Source organism: Maniola hyperantus, chromosome 1 (assembly GCF_902806685.2).
Source record: "Maniola hyperantus chromosome 1, iAphHyp1.2, whole genome shotgun sequence".
In the NCBI taxonomy this organism is placed as follows: domain Eukaryota; kingdom Metazoa; phylum Arthropoda; class Insecta; order Lepidoptera; family Nymphalidae; genus Maniola; species Maniola hyperantus.
In genome coordinates, this window is record NC_048536.1 from 1,918,127 (window position 1) to 1,945,176 (window position 27,050).

The window sequence follows — 27,050 nt, forward strand, 5'->3', positions numbered from 1 at the left end:
AATCAAGAGTTCTTGCGGGATTTTTAAAAAACCTTATTCCATGCGGACAAAATCTCGAGCATCATAATATTATTGTAAATGAGAAAGTGTGTCTGTCTATTACCTTTTGGCAGTTTAATCACTGATTGGATCTTGATGAAAGACATAGTGACTGCTTCGTATAATGAAGACTTAATAATAAGATTTCTTATCCCGGAAAGTCAAACGGTCTCCACGGGAGTTTTAAAGACCCGAATCCGCACGGACGAATTCGCAGACATCAGCTAGTATTTAGTAAGTAATTTAGGTATATAAAATATCTACTTCAATCATAAACCGTAAAATTAATGAGCAGATATTATTATGATTGTCTAAAACGTTAAAACGCTTTGTAGCTCTTCAAAATTGAGAAACATACGTTTACTACATTTGCACAATGCTCTGTGATAACTTACAGCGAATACTTACCAAAGCGTTTAAAAAGTGAATCAGATTAAGAATTATACAGGGTGTATGTAGAACGCTAGCAAAAACGAAAACAGGTGATACTAGGTACTGCAATTACTGATAAGTTCATCATCATCATCATCAACCGATAGACCTCCATTGCTGGATGGGTCTCTTGTAGGGAATTCCATACGCCATGGTCTTACACCGCCTGAACCCAGCGGCTCCCTGCGACACGCCTAATGTTGTCCACCACTGGGTGGATGGACGCGCTTTGCGCTCCGTTAAGTAGAAAAAAGACAGTCATTCATTTTAATAAAAACCGGCCAAGTGTGAGTCAGACTTGCGCACTGAGGGTTCCGTCGTATTTTTTCGACCTTTTGCAGGATAAATCAAAAACTATTATGCATACAAATAAACAAAAATCTATTTTAGAATGTACAAATAAAGCCTTTTCATATGATACCCCACTTGTTATATTGATCTTACTTTAAGAGTTGAAAATTTATAATTTGTGTATAAACACATTTTTTTTTCAGGATGTAACCACAAATTCACAGTATTCGGATTTTTCCCCTTAAGTGTGCTGTAAGACCTACCTACCTGCCGAATTTCATGATTCAACGGAAAGTACCCTCTAGGTTTCTTGACAGACAGACAACAAAGTGATCCTATAAGGGTTCCGTTTTTCCTTTGAGGTACGGAACCCTAAAAACATGCGAGTACAATACAAATACATACAATAGTAGTTATAATTGCATTGGTATTTCAATTTTCAAACATTATTGCAATCGTACAATTAAATAAATTCGTCTGTGTTAAAGAAAGATCATTTTTACAACATTCTCCTGTGTTCACATACAGCGTGTGCTTTTTATTGCTAGGAATGTTTCAGCAACAAAAATTAAAGACGCATGACGTAGGTACCTCTTAGCAGTGTTGCACATAAAAATGTTAAAATACGGTACGTACGATGGTACGGAACACTTCGTGTGCGAGTCCGACTCGCACTTGATCGGTTTTTGTACTATCGTACGGATACGGTACGGTAAGGCGGTGCGGTGCGGTGCGGTACGATTCGGTGCGGTGCGGTACGATTCGGTGCGGTATGGTGTGGTGCGGTGAGTTGTGGCCGTGCTGTGCGGTGCGGTGCGGTGCGTTGTGCTGCGATGCGGTGCTTTTACTTTACTTTACTCTTGATATACAAAATTTTTACTTACGCATTTGCGCTAGAAATATGCGCTTGACACCTAATAACAAAAAAACCTTCCAAGTGCGAGTCAGGCTCGCGCACCGAGGGTCCCGTACTAGTTGTATTTTTTCGATATTTTGCACGATAATTCAAAAACTGTTAAGTACTAAATTTAAAGAAAAATTATCATCAAAAAACAAACACCCTGTACACAAAGCATTGCAGAGATGCTGCGTGGCGGCCGTGACCGGTAATTTCATACGTGATGCGATCCATCAAGCGCCGAGATTGTTATGAAGAGGCACTTTTGTTGCCATCTTCTGATTTGGCAATCGGCGACATATTATTTCAAGACCAGCATTTGACAATATCTATGGCGTATTTGGACATAACATGCGTACATCTTAAATTATGTTTGTTGGAACTTGCGAAATAGTGCATGATTTCTTCAGCCTGTTTTTGGCATACAGAAAGCAAAAGAGTTGAGTGCGCAAAGAGAACTAAGTATTTGGTCCTTACAATATGAAACCAAAAAAATCGAAATCAAAAAAATTGGCGTTTTATCCAACTGGACACTTTGATTTCAAATTTCCTTCGATTAGGAATTCCAAATTCAAAATTGAGGCTTGTGTATTTGTGTTTTGAATTTAGTGATTCATTTGTTTTCGCTCCATTTGATTTTTCTTTTAGAGATAGAGCTAGCGCGTGCCAGAACTTCGTTTTTTTTGTAAAAGCAGACAGTTTTTCTGCGTTCTGTCCCCAACACTGGGAGGAACGTGTGCTTTGGGAGTCTGGCACGCGTTAGTCCATTTGACATCGTTCTGTTCAAAAAACGACTGATCTATTCTTTTTGGCGGCATTTTCCGTGGAAATGACGTATGGACTTACTAACGTCCGTAAAAGGTAGAGTTTAGTATTTTCTCAAATAGTGGTTAATGAAGTGTTAGGTACTGCAAAAAGTAAAAAGAAATTTTGAGGAAAGTATTATCAATTATCATTAATCACGTTGACTTACTTTGTTCCTATCAGCTCAAATTCAATAAACCTACCTAATCGACATACTTACCTATCTACTGCAATGTAGACTGTAGAGTTTATTGTTATTTGCAATAACGTTAATATAATATTATTACTGATAGATAGTTTACCGTTAACCGTTACAAAGTTACATCACAATCGGCGTCTAAGAAGATTGGTGTTACACAAGATCTCGTTAAGAAAATGACGGGCATATACATGTATTAATATTATATTTATATCGCTACCCAAATTATAAATGCTAAAGCATGTTGGTTTGTTGGTTTGTCCTCCAATCACGTCGCAACGGAGCAACGGATTGACTAATTCTTTGCATGGTCATAATTAGAGACCTGAAGAGTGACATGGGCTACTTTTTATCCCGGAAAATTAACCAAATTGGTACGGCGGACTGCCAGTGAAAATCATGATCCGACTGAAAAACCTCCAGAAAATTCTAGGTCTAAAGCGCCGAGCAAATCGCGTCGCCTACACATTTCTCCGAGACGGTTTTTTAGTTAGTAAAGTATAGTAAAAAAAAAAAAAAAAAACTAGAGATTCGATAGCTTCAATAGCTCGAAAGGTTAAAGAGGCAGACACTCTCTCAGTTTCAGGCAGGTTCAAACCCCACTTATTGCACTATTATTGTCGTAACAACTCCTTGCACAAGCTTAGTTTGAGGAGAAAGGGGAATATTAGTCAGCATAACAAATCAAAGTCAAAGTCAAATGATTTATTCAAAATAGGTAATAAATTACTCTTTTTGATGTTCAGATGTTGGATTTGTTAGACATAGTGGTGATAATTATTACGCAAACTTAAAAAAATTGTCTTATGTTCTTTTTTTTTTTAAAAAAACAAGGAAAACTAAAGCTTAGAGTCTCTACTGTAAAGTGATAAAACATAGTTATCAATTCTGTGCTAACTCTACCTAAGTATCTAGATTCTACAGTTATGTAGTTACACCATACTCGTAAGCTCGCAACTTAATTAACTTACGTACTAGATTAATCATTTTCGTATAATTTATAAAGCGAAGTGGTCGGCCCATCATCTGGTAAGTTGAGTAATAGCAATCATCTCTAAGTTCTGAATCCAGTCACTGACGTAACCACCACTCTACCACTTTAGAAAATGGCTCACGGTAATACCGTGAAAATTTATAGAATATGCATTGTGTTAAATTTCATGGTAGCTGAAAATAGTATTGGAGATTTCGATGCGGATGCTTTTTCAAACACAACTCGTATGTAGGTATACTTGCGTAAAGATTAAAAAAAACCGGCTAAGTGCGAGCCAGACTTGCGCACCGAGGGTTCCGTATTTGGGTATTTTTTTCGACATTTTGCATGATAAATCAAAAAGTATTGTGTGTACGAACCGAATACGGATGAGTGCACAAACGCCCTTGGGTTGCATCAAAAACTATTTCTGCTTTCAAATTTCAACTCCTTCGATTATTATCTCACTTTTTTACTCACTTTTTACTTTACACAACCTCTAAAAGTACCTACCTACTTATTAAGGTAACAAAGTTACTTAAATCCAAGATCAATATCCCACGTAAGCACCCACTTTTTCTTTATGTATGTCAGTGTGTCTAAACTCTACAAATTGTGCAAACATTACAATTATAATTTTCCCTTATTGGGCATATCTTCTTGTGTAATGAAACTGTATTCGCTAATTATTGAAAACACTTTGTCAAAAAAATTGTATATCAGGGTTTCCTGACTGGATATGTTGGCTTAACTCTCTATTGTAAACACATTGTCTTCTCCTAAAGCCTGTAATCCTGTAAAAGTACCCTTTTACACGACTGCTCAAATAAAAGTTTCCAAGGTTCATGCATTGTAACCTCTTATGTAATGTAGGGCCCGTCGATATAAATGACAAGATATGGTCAAGCGAACAAAATTTTTTACGGTTTTGGAACCAAATAAATCAGCGCTAACTCTTAGATACTAATGAAAGACCCGTTTGAAATTCAGACGCCATTGAGGTTGCATTGGTGCTAAAGCACCACTGAGTCGGTGCCATTTTGTTTGTTCAATAGCCCTGTCCATACGAAGTAATATATAAGTCAATGGTAGGGCCCAAATTTGTGAAAGGAGTGTAATGTATTCAGTTGCTCGATTGCGGTAGAATGACAGCTACAATGTCACGATCGCAATCACCTCTGATTGGTTGCCGCTCGCTCACTATTGGCTACAATACATTGTTGCAACAAGAATTGAACAAATTCAGTCAATCACAACAATTGAGATTGTAATAATGATTGATGCAGGTTTTACGAAATCGACCTACTTGTTTCTTTATTCCACCACAACTTCTAAATGCCTGTACAGAATTGGATGTATGGGGTATCGTTAGAATCCTTACACTGAGTGACACCGGCTATATTTTGTTTTAAATTCAATATGGCGGCTACATGGCTTCATTTTAAAATATGAAAATTATTTTTTCTTACTTACTCCTAATAAATACCAGACTTGATGCAGTGCAAATAATAATAAAATAATAAAAAAAAAATCATTTATTTCCACCAAATACAAATCATATTTTTGTTAGTATTGATACCTTAAAACTAATTATTATAAAATTCTTACCAAAACAATACTGTGCACCTGTTTTCCGAACTAGTAGAAACTGTGTCTCGGAAAACAGGGCCTCCAGCTCGGTGAATACAAAGCTAACTACATACTAACTAACATACTAACTAAACTAAAGAGCTAAAGAAAATAATATGTGCGTGGAAGTCCTTGTTATCTGTGTTTGTGTGGGCGTGAGTGCGTGTGTGTGGGGGTGAAAGTGAGTGAGCATGTCTGGTATTTTTAAACTAAAGAAAAATGGTTTATAAGATAACCGATGGTATAGAATTACCCACGGTAAGGAAAAGTCCCAGCAAGAAGCTCTGTTGCAAGGGCTATATTTATATTAATTGAAATTACAAAAATAAGGTGAAGTAATCGAATATCGTGAAAAAATTAACTACCTACTTATATGAGGACAACCAAATCCTCACTTATTAAAAGTTCAGTGAACAAAACAAATGAACTTGTTTATTAATTTTACTTGTTGTACCATCCCGGGTAAGCGGTGAAAACTGCTGACTTTTGTTTGGAAGTCAAAGAAATTCACATAGTAAATTATTGTTTAGGCTCGTAGATATGGACATGCTGCATCATATGCCGTATGCACAATGCAGCGATGGTTAGATAAGGCTTGCAACACCGCTTACACTTTTAAATGCTGTAAAACGACTGTTGCACTGCAATTAGACATTGTGAGTGTAGGGTGACCATTATACTAGGAATTAGGAAACGCTTTTCTTCCTTTCTATAGCTCTGATCTCTCTCCAGTCATGCCGGATTGCAGTGCCATTGTATGGCAGATCGTGACATGTACCTATTTGATAATCTATTCTCTCGTATACTTACAATCACGCAATAAATGAATAAATCTAAATCCAACGGGCTTGTCTTGACTCATCAACGCCCATGCAAACTCTTGGACCTTAGGAAGCTGAAATTTTGTACAGAGGTTTCCTTTTTAAGGCAGACTAGGACGGACGGACGCACACCCTTCGGGTACGGAACCCTAAAAATAAATGAAAGAAAATGTTCTGGTAGAAGTTCTCATTTATACTTGACAATTGACAAGCCTATGGTACGCTTCTGGTCGAAATGGCCAAATTGAGGTATGAGGCGGGGGACGCCCCATGGCGTTCCCTCCCCGATTGCCATCTCAAACTGTCGCGGACTATACATTACCGTAAACACTTGAGAAATATTAAATGTCATGCAGAAGCACCAAAAGATTTTCTTCTGGTTTTCCACCTAAACATCAAAGTGGTCACCCCATTAGCAAGGCATACATGTAGGTACCTCCATTCATTTTGCCGTGGGCTAACATCCTAGACCATTGTTTACGCTACGATTCATGAGATATTTGAGCCTGATTAATGATTTTACCATAAGATTTCCATCATTGGAATGAGGCCACGCTTGCGCAAGGACTTTGCGAAAGGGAATCCGACACTTTCCACGGTTCGATTCCCAGATGAATTAGCCCCTTGTTTACTTGAATTACTTCCTATGTAATCAATACATCATCGTCCGTCCCATCCAGTAAATGTTGTTAGCTCTGTACTCGAAATTGTTGACTCATAAGTGGTTTAAATGGGGGTTTGAAATTTATATGGTCCACGCGGACGAAGTCGTGAGCATAAGCTAGTCGTAAATAAATGTTGGTAGGTATCGAATTAAGTGAATTCTTTTTAAGTACCATAAGATTTCCCTTAATTAGAATGAGGCTGCGTTTGCGCAACGCAACGGCTTTGCGAAAGGGAATCCGACCCGCCACGGTTCGCTTCCCAGGTGGCGTTGCCAATATTCTCACCTCATTTACTTTATATAATTTTACTTGACTTCCTGCATTTTAACCATAAAAAGATTTATTTTGAAAATCATCCAAGATAAATGTTTCAGCAATCATCTATTATCCTGAAAATCAGCTCATAGAGAGAAATATCACTTCCTTTAATGGAGACGGAAACCATTAGTGTGGAAACCTGAATGCCTTAGAGTTCTCTATAATGTTCTGAAAAGCGTGTGATGTCTGCCAATCCGCACAAGACCAGCGTGACCCTTCTTGTTCTGAGAGAAAAACCGTGCTTAGTGATGCGCCGGCGAAGGATTGGATGACGACAATGAATTTGGTTAGCAAGGTCGTCAACCGATAGGTAGATATTCGTGTCCACAACTTGATGTCTCTTAGAAGAATCTCTACAGAACACGGGTTAATATTGGCGGTTGCTGAAGCCACGGTAAATAAGTCACCTAACCGGTTCTGGCTACTCCTAGTCCATAGATATTATTATATTTAAGTAGGTAGCTAGGTATTATTGACTGAGACCTACTGTTCACTTAAGAGATCTCATTTCTGACTTGGTCAGCTAGGAATTGTTTGAATCTTCAAAGCAATATTTACCTTGGACACAAAAAAATACTTACCTACTTCAGCACTGATTGGTTGGAGACGCTTGGAGACAGACAGATAACTTGGGCAAAACATGAAGTTACCGCTGACTCCGTAATATCGCTTTTACAGAGGCTCTTAATAAAACCTATACTTTAATCAAAATAAACCGTAATTATTTTACGCAACATTCACCTAACATCATACAATAAACGGCATAGGATTTTAAACGAATCTCAATACCTTTCGAAACATTGAGAAGGGGCGGTCGGAGTAGGGGTGGTAAAACGAAGCGACGCTCACTGACGATTGTACTGCCGCTGGGTCTGCCGCCGCGTGAAGCCATTGCCCGATAACACACATTCGTGAAAAAACAAAGTTGATAGTTGCATGCGCGCTAAGCTTTACAATAATCCGGAAATTACTATCGAAAAAAATAATACAATTGTCTATTGTTTTACGAACTTGTCAAACGATCGCGCGTAAATTTTCGCGCTAAAATTTAAGATATACGGGATTGTTTTTTTTTTTAATTTGGAACAGTGCAGTGGACTCTAGTTAATTGGGATTCAGTGCTGGAAGAAGGTAGTGCTGTGACAGACAGTGTTGTGTGATGGTACTCTGCCGCTCTGTTGTTTGAGAGTGCAGCATGAGGGGTGGCGTTTACGCGTTTCTGCTGTTGGCGCATACAGTCGCCGCTATTACTGGACCCAGGGTTGGTATTTGAGTTTCTAATATTTTTTCTATGGTGCTATTTTATTTAAGAACTTACTTTACATACGTAATAATTCAGCTCTGTAAGAATTAGGTAGGTAATTTTAACCCAGGGGTTGCTGCAGTAGTTTAGTTAGTTTTTAGTTTTTTTTTTAAAAGAATATTAGCCATGTTAAATGACTAATATTCCCCTTTCCCCTCCAACTAAGCGTAAAGCTTGTGCTAGGAGTAGGTACGACAATAGTGCAACGGGCGGGGTTTGAACCGTCGACCTTTCGGTTTTCAGTCCACTCCTTTACCTGTTGAGCTATTGAGGCTCAGTATTAGATATGTTATTTAAATAAATAAATTATAAATAAAGAAATAGTTTATTGTTCAAAAAAACATAGGTACAAACAAGTATCTGCTGCATATTAAAATCTACAGTGTACTAATTATTATTACTATTGTACTAATTGTATTGTACCATTGTACTAATTATTATTAACGTACACACAATAACCAACTATTCCTAAGCTAGGCAGATATCTAAAACAGCTATCGAACTATTCTTAGGGCGATTATATATTTTATCAGCTATCTTCAAAATCAAATTTAAAGCTACGAAGGTTCTACATTCGTAGCTTTGGTTGTTAGTAGTAGTTTGAACTCGCCCTGGCCCCTCATTTCTGAAGTCCACAACAAACTCAGTCTGGTATTCGCCAATTCTGGTGCAAAGGAGACCGACCATCTCCCATACATCGTTGGGCATAGAAATTGATGAACCGTTACAAGTATTAGTGATTTGTTAGATAAAAATATGCCCTTTAGACTGTTTTAGTTTCAGTTTGAGTGAAAGTTGCACAATCAAGATATATGGGCTCAAATCCATGGTTAGGTTGTGTTAGATAATGTGTTATTTGCAATACAATATTTTTGCAATTATCAATCAAGTACTTAATAATAATTAAACAACTAGTGAACTGTTTAGATTGGTTTCTTTTAAGTAGGTACATAAAATAATTTAACATTAAATAATACAAAATCCTACCTGAGGGTTCCGTACACGGTACACCATCCCACTATAGGTACAATCACAGTAATAGGTAATCTCGACAAAAACACAGACATTTCCGTTTATATTTTTCTATATTTAGCAAATATAAATTCATATTATTTTTTGTGATTTTGGTTTATCATAAAACAAAGAATTTGTCCAAATTTTTTTCTGTAACAAGACTTTGCCCAAGACTCGGCCCAAAACTGGGAGTTCTCCTTTTGGTGCAGTTTAATAAGTTTTCTACAAGCAAAAATCACAATCATCTATAATTATTGAGATTCTTAGCAAAGATAGAAAGTTTCTCTATGAGATAACAGCAAAACAAACTGACATCTATGTTACGGCACCTTAATCACGACTTTGAGGAATTTAGAAATTGTTACGTTGTGAATCTTATGATGGAGATACCCACTTATGTAATTTTTTAACCTTTTGACCTGTCACAGTACCTATAGTAATAGCGTTAATAACTCAACGGTTAGAGGAGCGGACTGAAAATCCGCCAGATTGCCGGTTCAAACCCCACCCGTTGCACTATTGTCGTACCTACTCCTAGCACATGCTACGCTTAGTTGGAGGGGAAATGGACATTTTAGTAATCATTGCCTAGTATCACTACCCATATTATAAATGCGAAAGTTTGATTGTTGGTTGGTTTGTTTGTTGATTTGTCCTTCAATCACATAGCAACGGAGCAACGGATCAACGTGATTTTTCGCAAGGGTACATATCAAAAAACCTGGACAGTGACATAGGCTATTTTATATACCGGAAAATCGAAGAGTTCCCACGGGATTTTTGAAAATCTAAATACAACCCATACCGGAACGGGTGGTGGAGTCTACCTATATGTAGCAGTGAAGGAAAACATTAAGAAAGTAGTCCTACATGAAATAATTTTTGAGTTTGAATTCAATGCCGATCATGCGTGCGAGTTGCGACGCATATGCATGCGTAGCGGCCATTATTCGCAGGTGTAACATAACGCCTTGAACTTGATGAATATTTGAGAGAAGAAAGTAAACTTTACATACAGACACGGTCGAGGAGATCGAAGCACATGCGTGAATATAGCATTTTCTCGATGCCGATGTTGCATATATCGTAACTAGCTTATGCTGGCGACTTCGTACGCGCTACTAAATTTCAAACCCGTATTTCACCCCCTTAGGGGTTGAATTTTCAAAAATCCTTCCTTAGCGGACGCCTACGTCATAATAGCTATCTGCATGCTAAATTTCATACCAATCCGTCCAGTAGTGCGTTGATAGATCAGTCAGTCAGTCCGCTTTTCATTTTATAATATTTAGATTTAGAAAACATGCAGTTGCAGACGTCGATGTTTCATATAGCTGTATCAAAAGGCAGTTTTATTTAAATACGAGCTGATGCCCTGACTTCGTTCGCGTGGAATTAGGGTTTTAAAAATCCCGTGGGAACTCTTTGATTTTCCGGGATAAAAAGTAGCCTATGTCACTCTCCAGGTCTTTATCTAAACCCCACACAAAATCACATCAATCCGTTGCACCGTCGCGACGTGATTGAAGGACAAACCAACAAACCAATACATTTTCGCATTTATAAGGACTACTGATTAAGTACAGAGTAGGTACATTATTTTACACTATCATGCACAAAATAATGTAAGAGTATATTAAGACCCAAAGAACATGACTTTGATTTATATAATAACTTCTCAGTCGCTTTCACCGCCGCGGTCGCAATTAACGAAAATTAATAAGTCTTGATTGTGTTAAGTAAGTAGGATAGCTCACATTGCATTGTTGTATGAGTAACTTACTGCTTATGAACACGACATCAATTAGGGGTATTGTCACTGTGATGGTGGGCTTGGAACCTACCAAATCCAGTGCGAAAGTGATGTCTATCTGTCTTTTTATCACCCCTACGTGCGTAGTCAAAATTCCACGCGAACGAAGCGGTTTGCCTCCTCGTTTCTAATTCGAACCGCTCTCAGCTCGATATTAGCACAAATGTATTGCCTTGCCTTGCCTTATAATCTAGAAATCGTACTGGCCTATCTCGAAAAAGTTACTTCTTTTATGGATAAGAGATATAAATTTTAATTATCGATATATATAATATAATAGGTATATATAATAATACTAGCTGCCCTGGCGAACTTCGTTCCGCCTAACAGTTGATTAAATTTTTTTAAATTTTTCTCACCGTAAGAACCATCCTCGTACTTCAAGGAATATTATAAAAAAAGAATTAGCGAAATCGGTTCAGCTGTTCTCGAGATTTGCGATGAGCAACACATTTAGCGATTCATTTTTATATATAGAGATAATGACGTAGGAAAGAATTTTTGAAAATTCAACCCCTAAGGAGGTAAAATAGGGGTTTGAAATTTGTGTAGTCCACGCGGACGAAGTCACGAGCATACGCTAGTTCTTACTAAGATAACTGTCAAAATTTTCACTCCCCGTGTAGGTATTCCGCTTAAAGGGATCTACTTTTTCTATTAGGTCTCCGTGTGTACCTAGCCTAAATCTATTCGATTTCCTGACTTTTAAATCAATCTACGAAAATCTTCTTCTATTACCTAAATAATTCATTAAACAAGTGACTCTATCGTTTCTTACAATCATGATACAAGTGTAGCTGTCTTGCCTGTCACCCATTACAATAAATATATAGCCAACATATAAAGCGTGTCAACTGCCCATGCAGTAACTACAGTGGACAATGGACATGGAGGCATGGAATACCTCACACATCACGCAAACTATGTCCGGCTACTTTCTCCTATGAATTGAACACATGCTATTAATTAGATGGGATTATATTATCCATACCTAAAGTAATCGGCCTTTAGAAGGAAATAGCAGATTTGTAGAGTGTTGTCCCTGTCGTTGAGACCAACGAAACGTCAGATAGGTATGAGTGACAGAGACCGCTCTACAAAGCCGATGTGTTATTCTGAAGTCCGATGTAGGTACATTACTTTCGGCCGCGCACTGTACTAATGTTAAATTCCAAATCCGGGACCCCCCCACTAATAAGACCACAGCGCTTACCACCGCCACCAGCTTACCTGGCGCTGGTAAGCGGAGGTCGTCAATAAAAGGAAGAACATTCTATAAAACTCTCGATAGGCTCTCGATTCCACAGTTACACAACTTGCGTCAACGAATCCTATGCTATGCGACACTTCTCTTTGATTTTCCGGGATAAATAGTAGCGTTTGTCCTTCCCCTGGATGCAAGCTATCTCTGTACCAAATTTTGTTAAAATCGGTTAAGCCGTGAAAAGATAGTAGACAGACAGATAGACATACTTTCGCATTTATAATATTAGTATGGATTGTATTATACTAAATTGTTCTATAAAAAGTTTGTACGTTGGCTTTGTAATATCGGAGAGGGGTCGGGGATCCAGTTTTAATCTAATCTGCAAGAAGCAAGAACATTCTTTAAAACTCGTAAAATTGTGTAGTAAACCATAGGAAAGGCTCTCGATTCCACAATTACACAACTTGCGTCAACGAATCCTACGCTATGCGACACTTCCTCGAGCAATGCGGTCTAGACTTTATTGCATAAGCTGCATATTACCACGGAGTCTTTATAGCTACCTACTTCCAGGTTTATAAGGATCACTCCGCAAAGACGTTTAAATACAAGGTGTAACCAGAACGCTAGCAAAAACGAAGACAGGTGATAATAATGATGATTACTGGTATGATACCACAAAAAATGCAAATCGGTACTCTTATTATAAATGCGGAAGTGTGTTTGTTTGTTGGTTTGTCCTTCAATCACGTCGCAACAGAGCAACGGATCGACGTGATTTTTTTGCATGGGTATAGTGAAAGACCTTGAGAGTGACTAGGCTCCTTTTTATCCCGGAAAATCAAAGAGTTTCCCCGGGATTTTAAAAATCTAAATCTACGCTGACGAAGTCGCGGGCATCAGCTAGTATCCTATATTTTGTAAAAATTCACGACATGTTGCAAATAAAATATCTGACTCACGCTAGAGGTCAATGAAAGTTGCGTAAGAAGGCCACTCGGAGTCATAGCCGCGCCGTAGGTGGGGGATTGACCCCAGTTTTGCACGCTATACATTGCGGGTTTGATAAATACTAAATCACTAAAACTACAAAATGAGGCAAATGGTTATTGGTATTGTGTTTAGATAGTATAACAATAACGCCAAGTTTTTGCTAGCGTTCTGGTACACCCTGTATAGCCACTGAGATTGTTACATACAGGAGCAGCTATAACAAGAATATTACCATAAATTGAGCCAATCAGAACAAATGCAACTAGGTACCTAGGACGAAATTTGCTTCAGCCAAAAGTCAGCTATTTTATTAAACTTATGGACTAAGAGCCCGTGAGGGTCAGACTTTCGTTATTTTATGAAAGCTGCAAGTTTCTATAAGCACTGTAGAATTCACGTCATGCATTAGTATCGTGGCAAACCAGACACCCTTAAAAACTTTAATGTGTCTTGGGTATCGTCTGACAGGGGGTTGCCACGATATTAAATGTCTGACAATGCATGACGTGATTTTGAAAATATAAAAAAAATTGACTTCATACTTTGAAGAAAGATTTTATACGTCTTTGTTACCTGTTATCTGACAAAGCCACCATGACCATGAAACTTTATAGTCGCCGATCGTTCCTCCCTGTGTTGAAAGAAACGCAAAGAAACTTTCAGCTTTTATAAAATAACGAAGGTCTGGACCTCATAGGCTCTAACAGCCGCACTCAGAGTCGCTTAATCGTAACTTAAGTTTAGTTAAAACGAGCAGAGCTCTCACATAAATCTGTCACGTTTTAACTCAATCTTAAGTAACGATTAGCGACTCTGAGTGCGGCTGTTAGTCTATTAGTATTAAGGCGTTTTAAACATTTTCCTAATAAACATTTTAATCATGAATCGAAATCATAATCAGTCAGAGTTGCATAATTCTGAGAATTATTGACTTATCCATATCAATATAGTGAGCATTGCGTGCCTAATCATACGCCATTCGTCATTCCTAATCCGAATTAGAGTCAATCTAAGTATTAATGTTACGTTATTAGAATTACAAATACCTTTTTATGAATAACAGCTATCAATGTGCTATCATCATAAATCTCGATTTGTTGTGATGCATTGGCGTAACAGCTTCCAAATGTAAGTGTTACGTGACGAAGTGATTTTAGGGTTCCGTACCAAAATGGTAAACACCTTAATGATGCGACTTCCGTCCGACATTATCATTATCAACCGATAGACGTCTACAGCTAGATTTAGGGCTCTTTTGGGGCTTATTTCTGGAGATGCGGCGCGTTGCGCGTCGCATCTATCTACCATGGTCGCGTGGTAGGTACGTAATATCGTATGCTTGATATATGATATTCATATACAGGGTGTAACCAGAATGCTAGCAAGAACTTAGCGTTATTATATTATTATACCTACAGCCTAAACACAATCCAATACCAATAACCATTTGCCCCATTTTGGAGTTTTAGTGATTTAGTATTTTTCAATCCCGCAATGTATAGCGTGCAAAACTCGGCTCAATGCCCCGCTTACTACACGGCATTGACTCCGAGTGGCCTACTTACGCAACGTTCGTTGACCTCTAGCGTCAGTCAGATGTTTTAATTGCAATCGTAAATTTTTACAAAATTATAAGATCCTTTTATATTTTTTTCACGTTTTTTTTGTGGTTTCATATCAGTAATCATCAGTAGGTACTATCATCTGTCTTCGTTTTTGCCAGCGTTCTGGTTACACCCTGTATATTCATCACTAGATGAGGCTCGCGGCTTCGTCCGCGTGGATTTAGGTTTTTTAAAAATCCCGTGGGAACTGTTTAATTTTCCGGGATAAAAAGTAGCCTATGTCCTTCCCCGGGATGAAAGCTAACTCTGTAGGTACCAAAAACTTCATCAGAATCGGTTGAGCTGTTGGGCCGTGAAAAGCTAGCAGACAGACAGACACACTTTCGCATTTATAATATTAGTGGGGTTTGTCATTGTTTTCGTTCCTATGCATACCTATGCAACCAATCTAAATGATCGTCGTGACGTTCAGAAGTCATAACGTTTAGAAATAATAGCATGCATGAGCGTTTTCTAATCGTTCGAAAACAAAGATGATCCGTCGAGACGCGCGGCGAATCAGAATGCCCGTCCGGTTTCCACAAAACGAAGAAAGCAGACGCTCTCACTCATTATACCTGAGCTATGTTGCTTCACTGTTACGTTATGTGGTTACTGATCAAGTGATCATATTATGCAATATGGTTTTCATTTAAACATATAACCTTTTAGTTTCGTCCGCCTGGACTGCACAAATTTCAAACGCCTATTTCACTCCTTTATGGGTTGAATTTTAAAAAATCCTTTCTTGGTGGATCTCTACGTCATAATAGCTATCTGCATGCCAAATTTCAGCTCGATCCGTCCAGTAGTTTGAGCTGTGCGTTGATAGGTTAGTCAGACACTTTATCCTTTTATATGATTTAAATCAATGGCCGTAAGGTTCATTGCTTTCCGGTGAGAGGACGCAATTCTAACACCTTGAGTCTGGAGACCCCAATGTCTATATAGTTTCTTCGAACTAGCAGCATTGGCATTTGGCAGACTCCCCCATTAAGTGTTTCTGACGACATCAAAAGAAATTGCAAGGAGCTGCTAGAATCTGGATTCAAAATCATTTATTCAAAATAGGTAAAATTTACACATTTTGATCGTCCGTTGTTGCATTTGTATGATATAGTGGTGATAATTAATTGCGTAAACTTAAAACTAGAGCTACGAGGGTCCCAAACGCGTCCGGCCTGAATTTCAGGCAGCGTACAATTTATCAATTTTTTATCATAAGAAAAAAATTGAAAAATATTTGTCGTTTACACATTGTCACGTCATTACATTACTTTCCGTACAGCGCACCGTGACGTTAATAATTAATTATGTTAAAAATCAATAAAAAACATGTTTTTTTTAATTATTCTCTTGAATAATGAATTCCAGCCCCATAAACTATCGCTGTATCATCACATCATTTTATTATTACAGTCCAATATCTTATTGCAGACACAGTCAAGGCGGTTTTTCAAAATTCAATTTGCACGGCAGTCATTAGCAGTCTTCGCTAAACTTCGACCACCGTTACGGGTCTTACGAAACGCCGCTGACCTCAATGACCTTTGAAATCAAAAGTAAGGCTCAAACGAAACCGAAAGCAGGCCACGCCCACACACCACACGTCATCGTGAAAGTGCCACCATAAGATCGGCATTCTGCTGCGTTAGCCAAAGAACACACTGGAGACATTTTGTTGTACAACTTTTTGTTTCGTCACCTTGGAAGCGCCAGTAGGTCGATTCCGAAAAACCGGCATCAATCATTATTACAATCGCAATTGTTGTGATTGGCTGAATTTATGGGATTATTGTTGCAACAATGCATTGTAATTTTTAGCCAACCAATATAGAGCGAGCATCAACCAATCAGAGGTGCTTGCGATCGTGACATTGTAGCTGTCATTCTACCGCAATTAAGCTGTTGGATAACCAACCCTTAGGTATAAAGTGATGTGTGCCACAACTTCCAAAACAAACGTTTTTCTTTGTTTCTTTTGACAACATCTTTTTAGGTTTCCGTACTAAATACACTACATAAATTCAGCCTGTCATAACAATTTAAATTATAGTAATGACCAGCAAAACTTCTTTAGGATATCAACTCGTGTGGACACCTTTAATTAGACCTTCAGAAAATACTTTTCGTCGGGCGACAAATCGCTAGTCTGTACTCTCACACGTTACGAATGTTACATCCTGTATGTCCGCTTAAACCGGTTAGAGAGTGTATCACCACAGAAAGGTGTTGCGTCATTTTTAGGGTTCCGTACCTTACCAAGGGGTGTCATATGAAAAGGCTTTACCTGTGCATTCTAAAACAGATTTTTATTTCTTTTATGCATTCTTGATTTATCGTCCAAAATGTCGAAAAATTACGACTATAGTACGGAACCCTCGGTGCGCGAGTGTGACTCGCACTTGCCCGGTATTTTTTTATAGGAATAGGAAGGAATGTGACTGAAGGAAAAAGTTGTAAGATTTGTAAGTTATCTAAGTCAAATAAAAAATGTGGCCATCTACTAAGACCGGTATCTTACCACAGAAAACATAATAATATTATCCATACTAATATTATAAATGCGAAAGTGTGTCTGTCTGTCTTCTGTCTGCTAGCTTTTCACGGCGCAACAGTTCAACCGATTTTGATGAAATTTGGTGCAGAGTTAGCTTACATCCCGGGGGAGGACATAGGCTACTTTTATCCCGGAAAATTAAAGAGTTAAAACCTAAATCCACGCGGACGAAGTCGCGGGCATCATCTAGTCCTAACTAAAGTAAACCCAATATGACGGCGGACACGATACCTGTGATCAGTAGTAGTAGACCGGCGATGAGTTGATCATGATGATGATGATAGGTATGAAACAAAAATATTCTGATTTGGTTTGAATATGAAAGCAGAGTAAGTATTTGTAAGCCTCTACTGTAATAAGTATTAGTACAGTACGCGCGGCGAGAGTTTGGCTTTGACCGTTATTGCGCAGAAATCAGAAATTGGGTATCAACGGGCAATTAGTGGGGTGCGGGGCGGGTGTGTAGGCGCACGCGGTGCTCTGATTGGCGCTCCACTGCTCCAGTCGTTCCCTGCCTCTGTTTGTACAATCACGTTCACAAGTGAATTGCTATTTTCGTTAATTGTTTATTATATAAGAATCTGAATAGCACTGCTGCTAAGACTTTTTTTTAATGTTAACTTTTGTATTTAATAATTATTTTAAGTTTTCTTTTGTTTGTATGTACCAATTTTACATGTATCTTGGAATAAATAATTTTATTAAAAAACAATTATTTAGAATTTTCATCGCTGTCTCTGTAAACTTTAAAAGGAAATAAACATTTTATATAAGTAAAATAACTATCAATAGTTTTAATAAATGAAGAAGTTTATCTATTTCGTATTATTTTCTAGCATTATTACCACTGTACATGAATTTTGACCCACTCAAATATCCAACCTGGTACATAAAAAAGGAAAAGTATTGTGTGCGTGACAGTACCCATGCGCAGTAATCCCCTCCACCCGAAGGTCAAAGCCAAACTCTCGCCGCGCGATCTGTACCGTAATAAGCTTGCAACTCCTACCTTCCGCCTCAGGAAAGTCCAAAAGTCATTTGTGGGTATAACAAAATCCCGCAAACTATTTTGCCTTTACACAAGTTAAAAAAATCTATTAAAAGTATGCTCCTGAAAAAAGCATTTTATACAATTGAAGATTACCTAAATGATAAAAAAGCGTGGATTTGACCTGCAGCTAGTTCCAACAACGCGTAGGACTGCAAATACTTTTCTTATGCATGGCATAATTATTGTATATCAAATCTTTGAAACGAGTAACTGCCGAAGTTTTTTGCTGGTTCTTCTCGGTAGGAAAGGCATTCAACCAGTGGGTAAGTAGATGCTGTTGACGATTCGAAAATACTTGTAAAAGTTTAATTGAATAAAAAATATTTTTATTTTATTTTATTTATTTTACTTACTGTTAGTTTAGCTACCGGACAATCGCCGTATTCCGTGAGAAAGATGCGGTTTCTTACAATTCGCGTACGATCGTCGGAGACTCCGTGACGCATCAGTAGCACGAAAGTGCATTCTTGGCCTCGCGCCTAAGATATGAGATCTAACATACTTTTGTATTGAAGCGCTTGTTTTGTTTTTATATCTATTCCATTTGTTTTTCTGTTACTTAATAATATTAATCTATAGGTACCTATACGAAAATTATGACGAGGTAAAATTTGTCAGTTTCTATGTAGGTGGTAATCTCCGGAAGTAATGATCAGATTCTGAAAATTATTTCACTGATCAGACTATCTATCAGTGAAAGAATTTTCATAATCTGATCACCTAGATACATTACCTATCAACAAATGTTAAATTCTGTCAATTAATATATCAGCTGTGGAAGTCGTAGGCAAATGCTACTTAATACCTAAACTAAAATCTCGATTTTCTCGAACATACGACTATTTTTTTAAACACATTAATTATTGATTTAAGACCTTTCTATCCTAGTGTGACAGTGTTTAAAATGTATCCCTAATTATTTTCAAATTTTCATCTGAATATTTTAAAAATTTTCTTTGAAATAGAAAAGATTATCTCCAAGTATGAATTAGGTAAGAAGGTACTTGATTAGCTTTTCTTTTTGCTTCCAGATAGAAAATGAGTTCGACCGAAGTCGTCAGCCGGCGCTGGGACCATCAGGCTTCAACGAACACCAAGCGAGATTTGGGCCATCTCCTTCACTACAGAACTTTCAAGCTCAACAAGCTGTATTGAGTAGTCCATCACCGACCATTCAGTACCCTCAACCGATCTTTCAACAGCAACCTTATGTTCCTCAGTTCAACAATCTGTTGCCAGCCCAGAACATTCCTGTTCAGAATATTCCCGTACAAAACAATAATGGTTTCCACTTCAACCAACCTTCCAATATTAACCATCCAATAAATAACTTTCAACAAATTCCACACCATAATCAAAATATACCCCAACCAATTCCAACATTGGCCAGTTTCCAAAATAATCCGATCCCACAAGCACCTCAAACATTCAACCAAAATTTGAACATTGCACAGCAGAGGCCAACTCAACCAGCTTTCCTGCCAACTTTGGCTTCCGTTCAGAACCAGGCTTTTAGTAGACCTAACCCAATCACAATCCAAGCAGCCCCGAACCTATCTCCCCAAAATTATAACAATGCCCAAGCCCCATTCCAAACTGCTATAAACCAGTCACCTCAAATCTCTAACGGACAATCAGTAGCTCAGCTGCAAGATTATTATGAACAGCAGTCGAAAGAAAATCTTGAAAAACTAAAAGAGCTTCAAGAGAGGCAGCGAATTATTCAGAAGCATCAGGAGTTTGTTCAGAAGCAGCAGCAAAAACAACAGGAAAAAGTGGAGAAGTTACACGAGGAATTCGTTAGTAAACAGGCGACAAAGTCTATACCCACCTACACAACGACAGAGAACTATGAAGATTTTTACAAACGGAACCAAGAGAGGCGAAGACCGCTACAACCGCATGAGACGGATTTGTTTAGGAAGGCCATTGAAATGTACGAGAAGGAACATCCGACCACCACTACAACAACGACGACAACAACTACCACGACTCCTCGCCCACGACCCACCGTAAGACAAAGGACAAGAACGCCAACTAGAACAAGAGCACCCCCTCAAGACAGGAACAAACAAAAACTTTACAACGAAATAAAAGACTTGCTGGAAGAGAGTGATACTAAAGGATTTGATGACAATTTGAGAGCCAAGAGTGTTGCTTTACTCCAAAAACCCGATATCTTAAAACAATTAAAAGTCGCGTTAGCCGAAAACCCTGAAGATTTCAACGAAAAAAATTTCACATCAAGGGAAATATCTTTGAATGGACAGAAATATGAAGTGATAAGAACCAATAATCCTAATTTAATACCGAAAGGCGCAATTGCTGCTGACAGCCCAGATTTAAGTAAATTCATACAGGCTACACAAGAGCCACAGAAGGAAAGTCGCATATCTTTCGAGGATTTAACGAAAGGTGTTTTACCACCTGGCACTAACTATGAACTTATAAAGCAGTCGGATAATGGTAAACTGGAAGAAGTTTCTAAATTACCGAGCACACTTCAGAACAAAAAAAAAGTAACATTCGTGTTTCTCGAAGAGCAGGATGACGGTACGTATAAAGTAAAAGGAGTAAAGGCAAATGGTCAACAAACGGAAGAAGGTCCTGAAGTAGAGGAAATTTTGAACAAAATAAAGAAAGGAGAAATACAACTTCCCGGACCTACCAAAATTTCCAACAATGCGTACACATCGACAACTTCAAGCCCAACTACTAAATCGACCGATTACATTGCGGAATCATCCTACCACCCTTCAAGCTACACCAGTTACGTAACAACATCGAACTACGGGACCTCAGGGCATACCAACCCAGTACAAACAACACCACAACCTACCTACGCGTCTTACCGTAATTCCATTGCTCCTTCAACAAAGGCTACTCCCCTAACACAGACCTTTGCTCCTTCCACTCGAAGCACCACAACCGAGACACCTCAACCTAGATACGTGACAAAATCTTCTACTCCCACCTACAACATTAACAGGAACAGCTACAGCCCAAGAAATCCTTTCCACACAACGACAGTTATAAATACTACTCCCACGTATACAAGATCTACTCCTCAAGAAGTCGTAGTAATTGGATCATCCAGCACAGTTTCACCAAACTATGAAGAATCTACATTCAACTCTAACTACGCTAGAACTAGTACACCAGATCTAATAGATATTCTAAAGGAGAATGGTCTCTTTGCGACAGCTAAATACTTGAAACAATCTGGTTTAGATGCGATCTTGAATGAGACGGGACCGTACACAATTTTCGCTCCAACCGATAAAGCTTTCAGGACGTTATTGGTGCAACTCGGCGGACCTGATAGGGCTGAGGAAAAATTCCGGGACAATCCTAGACTGCTTAGTGGGGTAAGTAGACGACATCATTTTTGCAAATTACCTAAATATATCTTTTTTAAGGAGTCAAAGTAGTATTTTAATGCCTTTGTTGTTGGACATTAAGGACCTGTTCCATGGCATCTGAAACACGGTATCTTCGGAGACTATGGTCAGATTACAATAAAAAAGTAGAAGGTAATTTTAGAATTCCTTTTGATCAACTTATCATTTAAAAATGAGAAACTAAATCCAAAAATATGAGGCTGTTTTCAGAAAGTTAACATAACATTACCTAATCTAGGAGTTTTCATATCATCCTCAGTTGCTACTCCATCATGTGATCCCTGGTGCCTTCGACGTGGGTTCCCTACAAGACGAGATGACGGGGGTCTCGTTAGCTGGCACGCAGCTAAGAGTCAACCAGTATGACATGCACGACGTCGAGTGGAATGAGGTGCGCGTCACCACCATCAACGGCGCTAGAGTTCTCGATGATAAGAAGGACATACACATCCCTCAGGTATGGTTTGCTGAGCAGGAAATTTATTGCTTTAAATATAGAAAAAAAACATGTTCTACCCAAATCGCTGGAATTTTGAATACCTATTGCAGCATTGGAATTTTAAGAAACTGATCCTTCTGTGATAAATCAGAATTGATCTGAAATAATGTTCTTAATCTAATGACGTCTTAATGTAAATTAAAAGGCAAGATACACTCCCTTTCTTTCATCGAACCAATATACATAGGAACATATGCTAGAAAAAACTTTGTATTTAAATTTGAAGAACAGACAAGTTAAATCTACCCTCGATTTGAGTTGGTTCCATTAAGACTAGACAAACTGCCCCTCCATCGGTATAACTACTTAATTTACAGAGGCACCTTTATATCAACGTTCCATTAAATTACAGGGTATAGCGCATGCAGTGGACAGAGTCATGTTCCCGCTCCCAGTAGGGGATATAGTGCAGACACTGCAGGCGGACAGGGACCGACGGTTCACCACATTCCTCAAAGCGATCATCGCGAGTGGCATGGCAGAGACGTTATCAGGTAAAAGTTTATTGTCTTTATACAAGGGATTTTCTCTTTTTAAAGGCTAAGGCTTTTGTGTCTGATGTTTAGGGAAAGATCGGGAACCTCCGATCTCATCAGTAGTGATGTTGGTTATGAACTTACTTAAAAATAATTAGTTGCATAGAATCCGGTTTAGCCCAATTCCATTTTTAACAGACTTCCAAAAAGGAGGTGGTTCTCAATTCGGCCCGTTTTTTTAATGTATGTACATCGATTTTTTCGAGGTTCCTGGACCGATTTGCATTTTTTTTTTAAATCATGTACCTACCAGAAGCACAAGCTAAACCTACCAAAAATGAATAGCACTCTCACTCAAGAGTCAAGACAGTTTTATTCAGAACAAATAGTCCAATCCTCTGCTTTTAATGAACTAAATAGAAGACTGGACATTTTCCTTGTCCTCTCCATTCAAAATTTAAAAAAAGGATAATGAAAGCCAATGTGACTTTTACGATATTATGTCCAGCAGACTCTACCACCGCTTCAGCTTGTCTAAATGCGCCCCACGAGAAAATTTTGTCTACGCATTTTATCGTGTAATTCATAGAGATAAGTAATACTACGAGTAAATGCGTAGACAAAATTTTCTCGTGGACGCAAGTTAGGCGTGCTGAACAGTTTCTATTAGATCCGGAAAGAATATCTTATCTGTTCCAGAAAGCAAAACCTACACAATATTTGCGCCAACGGACGCCGCGTTTGCTCATCTCCCGCCTGCGGAACTATCGAGATACTCCGAAAAAGCAGCTGCCAAGGCGTTAGTAGCGAGACACGTGCTGCCAGGAACACTGTACAGTGCGGGCATGAGGTACTACCAGCTGAGGAACTCTATGGAGGACGCTAAGCCCCTAACTTTACAGAAGAGCTCCGGTAAGTCTTGACATCCTAGTATAGATAGTTCAATCCACGAAGTCGCGCCCCACTATAGAGAAACTACGGGGTGCGGGGAGTAATTTTTACCTAATTTATCTTCGTCTGTGTGTGTGTGTGCCCATATTGCTGATTAGAGCATTATGATAGAACTTGCTCTAACAGTACATGGCTCACTTGCACTGTAAACGATTTTGACAAAGAGTGGGGCGCGTCATCATGGATTGAACTATCTATACTTTTAACTTTTCCCCAGAAGAAGCAATCCAAATATTTTATTCATTGGCTGGACAGCGCGTCCCATATGATTTATATTCATTTATGTCCGCCCATGGCACCTCAAGACTTTTTGTGTATTAATATAAAACTACCCTCACTTCCCAGGTCGTATCAAAGTGAACAACGCGCAAGTGGTGACGCACAACATCCCGGCGACCAACGGCGTCATTCACGCCGTAGACAACCTGCTCTAACTACCCTCCACCCGCCAAATTAGATAAGGTCCCCGGAGTTACACTAAAAACCTTCTAAAGCATTGACAATCAAAATTGAACATAAAATCAGTGGTTTTTGAGTTCATAGATCTTAGGCTGAGATCTATAGAGCGTAATTTGACTTTGCTATACCTTCAGAGGTCAGTTTAATACAGTACACCAAGGCTCTTTTGGCACCTGGGGCGCTGTTGGAGAACAAAGGCTTAGAATATTCAAACAAGAGCAAAGGGGACACTTGACGGCAACGTTAGTTCCGATTTTCGCCACGCGTCAAGATAGCCTTGTCGCACTGTAATTTTGTATTGAAATAATTGCATTCAATTATTGTAGAGCAGCGTCTTACACGAATATTAATTTAAACACAGACGCAATGTTAGCGTTCTTTTCTTCTTTTACAATTTCTACTTCTAGAACGAAATCATATCGCTCTTTATAATTCTTTGCCAAGAATAATTTCGACTATTTAGTGTTATAGTTAACACTGTCCAGTCTTTTGCCATTTCCTAATATTTTCTCAATAATTTATCCGCATTAGAAAACATATTGCTCCATGTAAATGTAGAATTTTACTTTAACATTTTCGATAATAGATTGTTCGTCCTCGTATCTATTTATTGTAAAGTTCAATTTCACGAAGACCACTCAGCCTTGGTTGTAGTAGTGAGTGTACACTGTACCGATACGCACTAACGCATTTGTGTACGTACCGCTGCGCGATTGCGAGAGAATAACAGCTGTTTTTATATACTGTCACGATCGCAATCACCTCTGATTGGTTGACGCTCGCTCACTATTGGCTACAATGCATTGTTACAACAAGAATACCATAAATTTAGCCAATCGCAACGATGCGAGTGTAAATAATGGTTGATGCAATTTTCCCGCTATCGAGCAGCGGGTTGCGGTCGAAACAGAGCACTACGCGCACTAAACCAATATAAATACGTGTGCACTTACACAAACATAGCTAGAAGGCCTTCGTGAAATAGAATATCTGTAACTATCTAATGCTCTAAGTTAGAAAAGGACAAAAACTTAATAGGCTGGATTTCCACACAAATACATGTTCGACGAGCAATTTCCATAGAACGTAGACTTTGTTGTTCCTATGTTCTATGATAGCTGTAGCTTGAATATTCATAAATATCATTAAAAATCATAGAAATCATCATTTTTATCATAGAACATAGTAAAGGTGCCTGTCCACTTAAGTGGAACGGAGTGGAGATGAGTTCAGCACACCAATCAGGTCTGTTGAACACAGTCAACAGTATATCAAGAGTCAAGACATCATCTTCATCATAGTAAGTAAGGATGCCTGTCCACTTAAGCGGAGATTGTTCAGCAAATCAATATGATGAGTCTGCTGCACAAATCTTCACCAAATATAAATCAAGACATCAATCATCAAGACATCAATCTTCATCATTCTTTTTTTGTTAAGCGGCTCAAGTCAAAGAGATAGGCACCCTAATGCTCGACATTGCGTCATTCATTCATTCATTCATTCGACATTCAATCGAATTTGCCATTGAGCATGTACACTTGTGGAAATCTAGGAAAAGACAAGTCTAATTTTCTTTATGGTAGGTAAATACTAATCAAACAGGTTTAGCTAAAATCTTTCATTTTTTAAAAGTGTAGCTACAGAGCCAATTAAAAGTTATTATTAAGTCTGTAAATATAATTTAGATTTAAGACGTTAATTTATGCAGTTAACTTTTTTTTTGTAAATAAATATTTTAACATTGTCTGTGGGTTTTATTAAAAAAAAAACATGAAAAATTTGGTTTAAATCCTATATTTAAAATTCAAATCATTTATTAGCATACGCACATACACACGCACAAAATACTTATTCTTAAGCACATCTGAACACTACGAGGTCTCATCAAAACGTGGAATCATTATTTCATTAAAAAATATTTTGATGAGACGCTAAAGATGACTGCACATCTAACAGAAAGCACTCGCACGTGCCGTACGCGAGGACTTAAGGTGACGCAGTACAGTCCGACAAGGCTCTCTTGGCACTTGAATGACATTGACAGGGGGGCGCTGTTGAAAAACAAAGGCTTAGACGATTCAAACAAGAACAAAGGGGACACTTGACGGCAACGTCAGTTCCGATTTTCGCCACGCGTCAAGATATTTCAAGCAGAAACCATCATCGGTTTAGACTAAGAGCTAGCGCGCACCACGGCAAATTTCCGTACGTTTGTTTTCCCGCAAAATCTGTGAACTATAGAACTACATAGAAGCGCGCGCACTGCGGAATTTATTCCGCCCGAATTTTGATAGATTTATATTAACCGCACCGTGGTGCGCGCTAGCTCTAATTAGTGCCTGGTATTACTAAATATGAATACAAAATCATCCCTCAGATGACATCATCCAAACTTTCGGCACCTGCTGATAGATGTGCAATCATCAGTTTAAGTCTATAAAAATTAATATAATAAATTACAATAAACGCAATAAATAACATTCCAAAATAAATAAACCCAACTCCAATTTTGGCAAAAATGGAATATTGTGGTCAAAATATTATGCTGACGATTATTAGGGGCGCTTTTTTCAATTGTTGGTAAATAAATCATTAATTAAGTAATTTTTGATGAATTTGGCATAGTACACAGAGAAATTTTCAAAAT

At 38.3% G+C, this 27,050-nt stretch overlaps 1 protein-coding gene across 1 annotated transcript; it reads left to right on the plus strand.

Moving 5' to 3' along the window:
- Positions 1–7,936: 7,936 nt before the first annotated feature.
- LOC117985508 (serine/threonine-protein kinase Wnk) lies at positions 7,937–26,141 on the plus strand. Its single transcript, XM_034972251.2, has 6 exons — positions 7,937–8,330; positions 19,646–21,982; positions 22,275–22,472; positions 22,867–23,008; positions 23,690–23,902; positions 24,287–26,141. Exons 1-6 carry the CDS (start codon positions 8,265–8,267, stop codon positions 24,373–24,375), a joined length of 3,045 nt encoding a protein of 1,014 aa, XP_034828142.1. The 5' UTR covers positions 7,937–8,264; the 3' UTR covers positions 24,376–26,141.
- The last annotated feature ends 909 nt before the right edge of the window (positions 26,142–27,050 follow it).

Bases quoted from the DNA above. Each gene is read 5' to 3' on its own strand.
- LOC117985508 (XM_034972251.2), top strand. From the start codon at position 8,265: ATGAGGGGTGGCGTTTACGCGTTTCTGCTGTTGGCGCATACAGTCGCC. The intron at 22,473-22,866 runs GTATGGTTTGCT...ATTAAATTACAG, and splicing joins AGGACATACACATCCCTCAG to GGTATAGCGCATGCAGTGGA. The intron at 23,903-24,286 runs GTAAGTCTTGAC...CTCACTTCCCAG, and splicing joins AACTTTACAGAAGAGCTCCG to GTCGTATCAAAGTGAACAAC.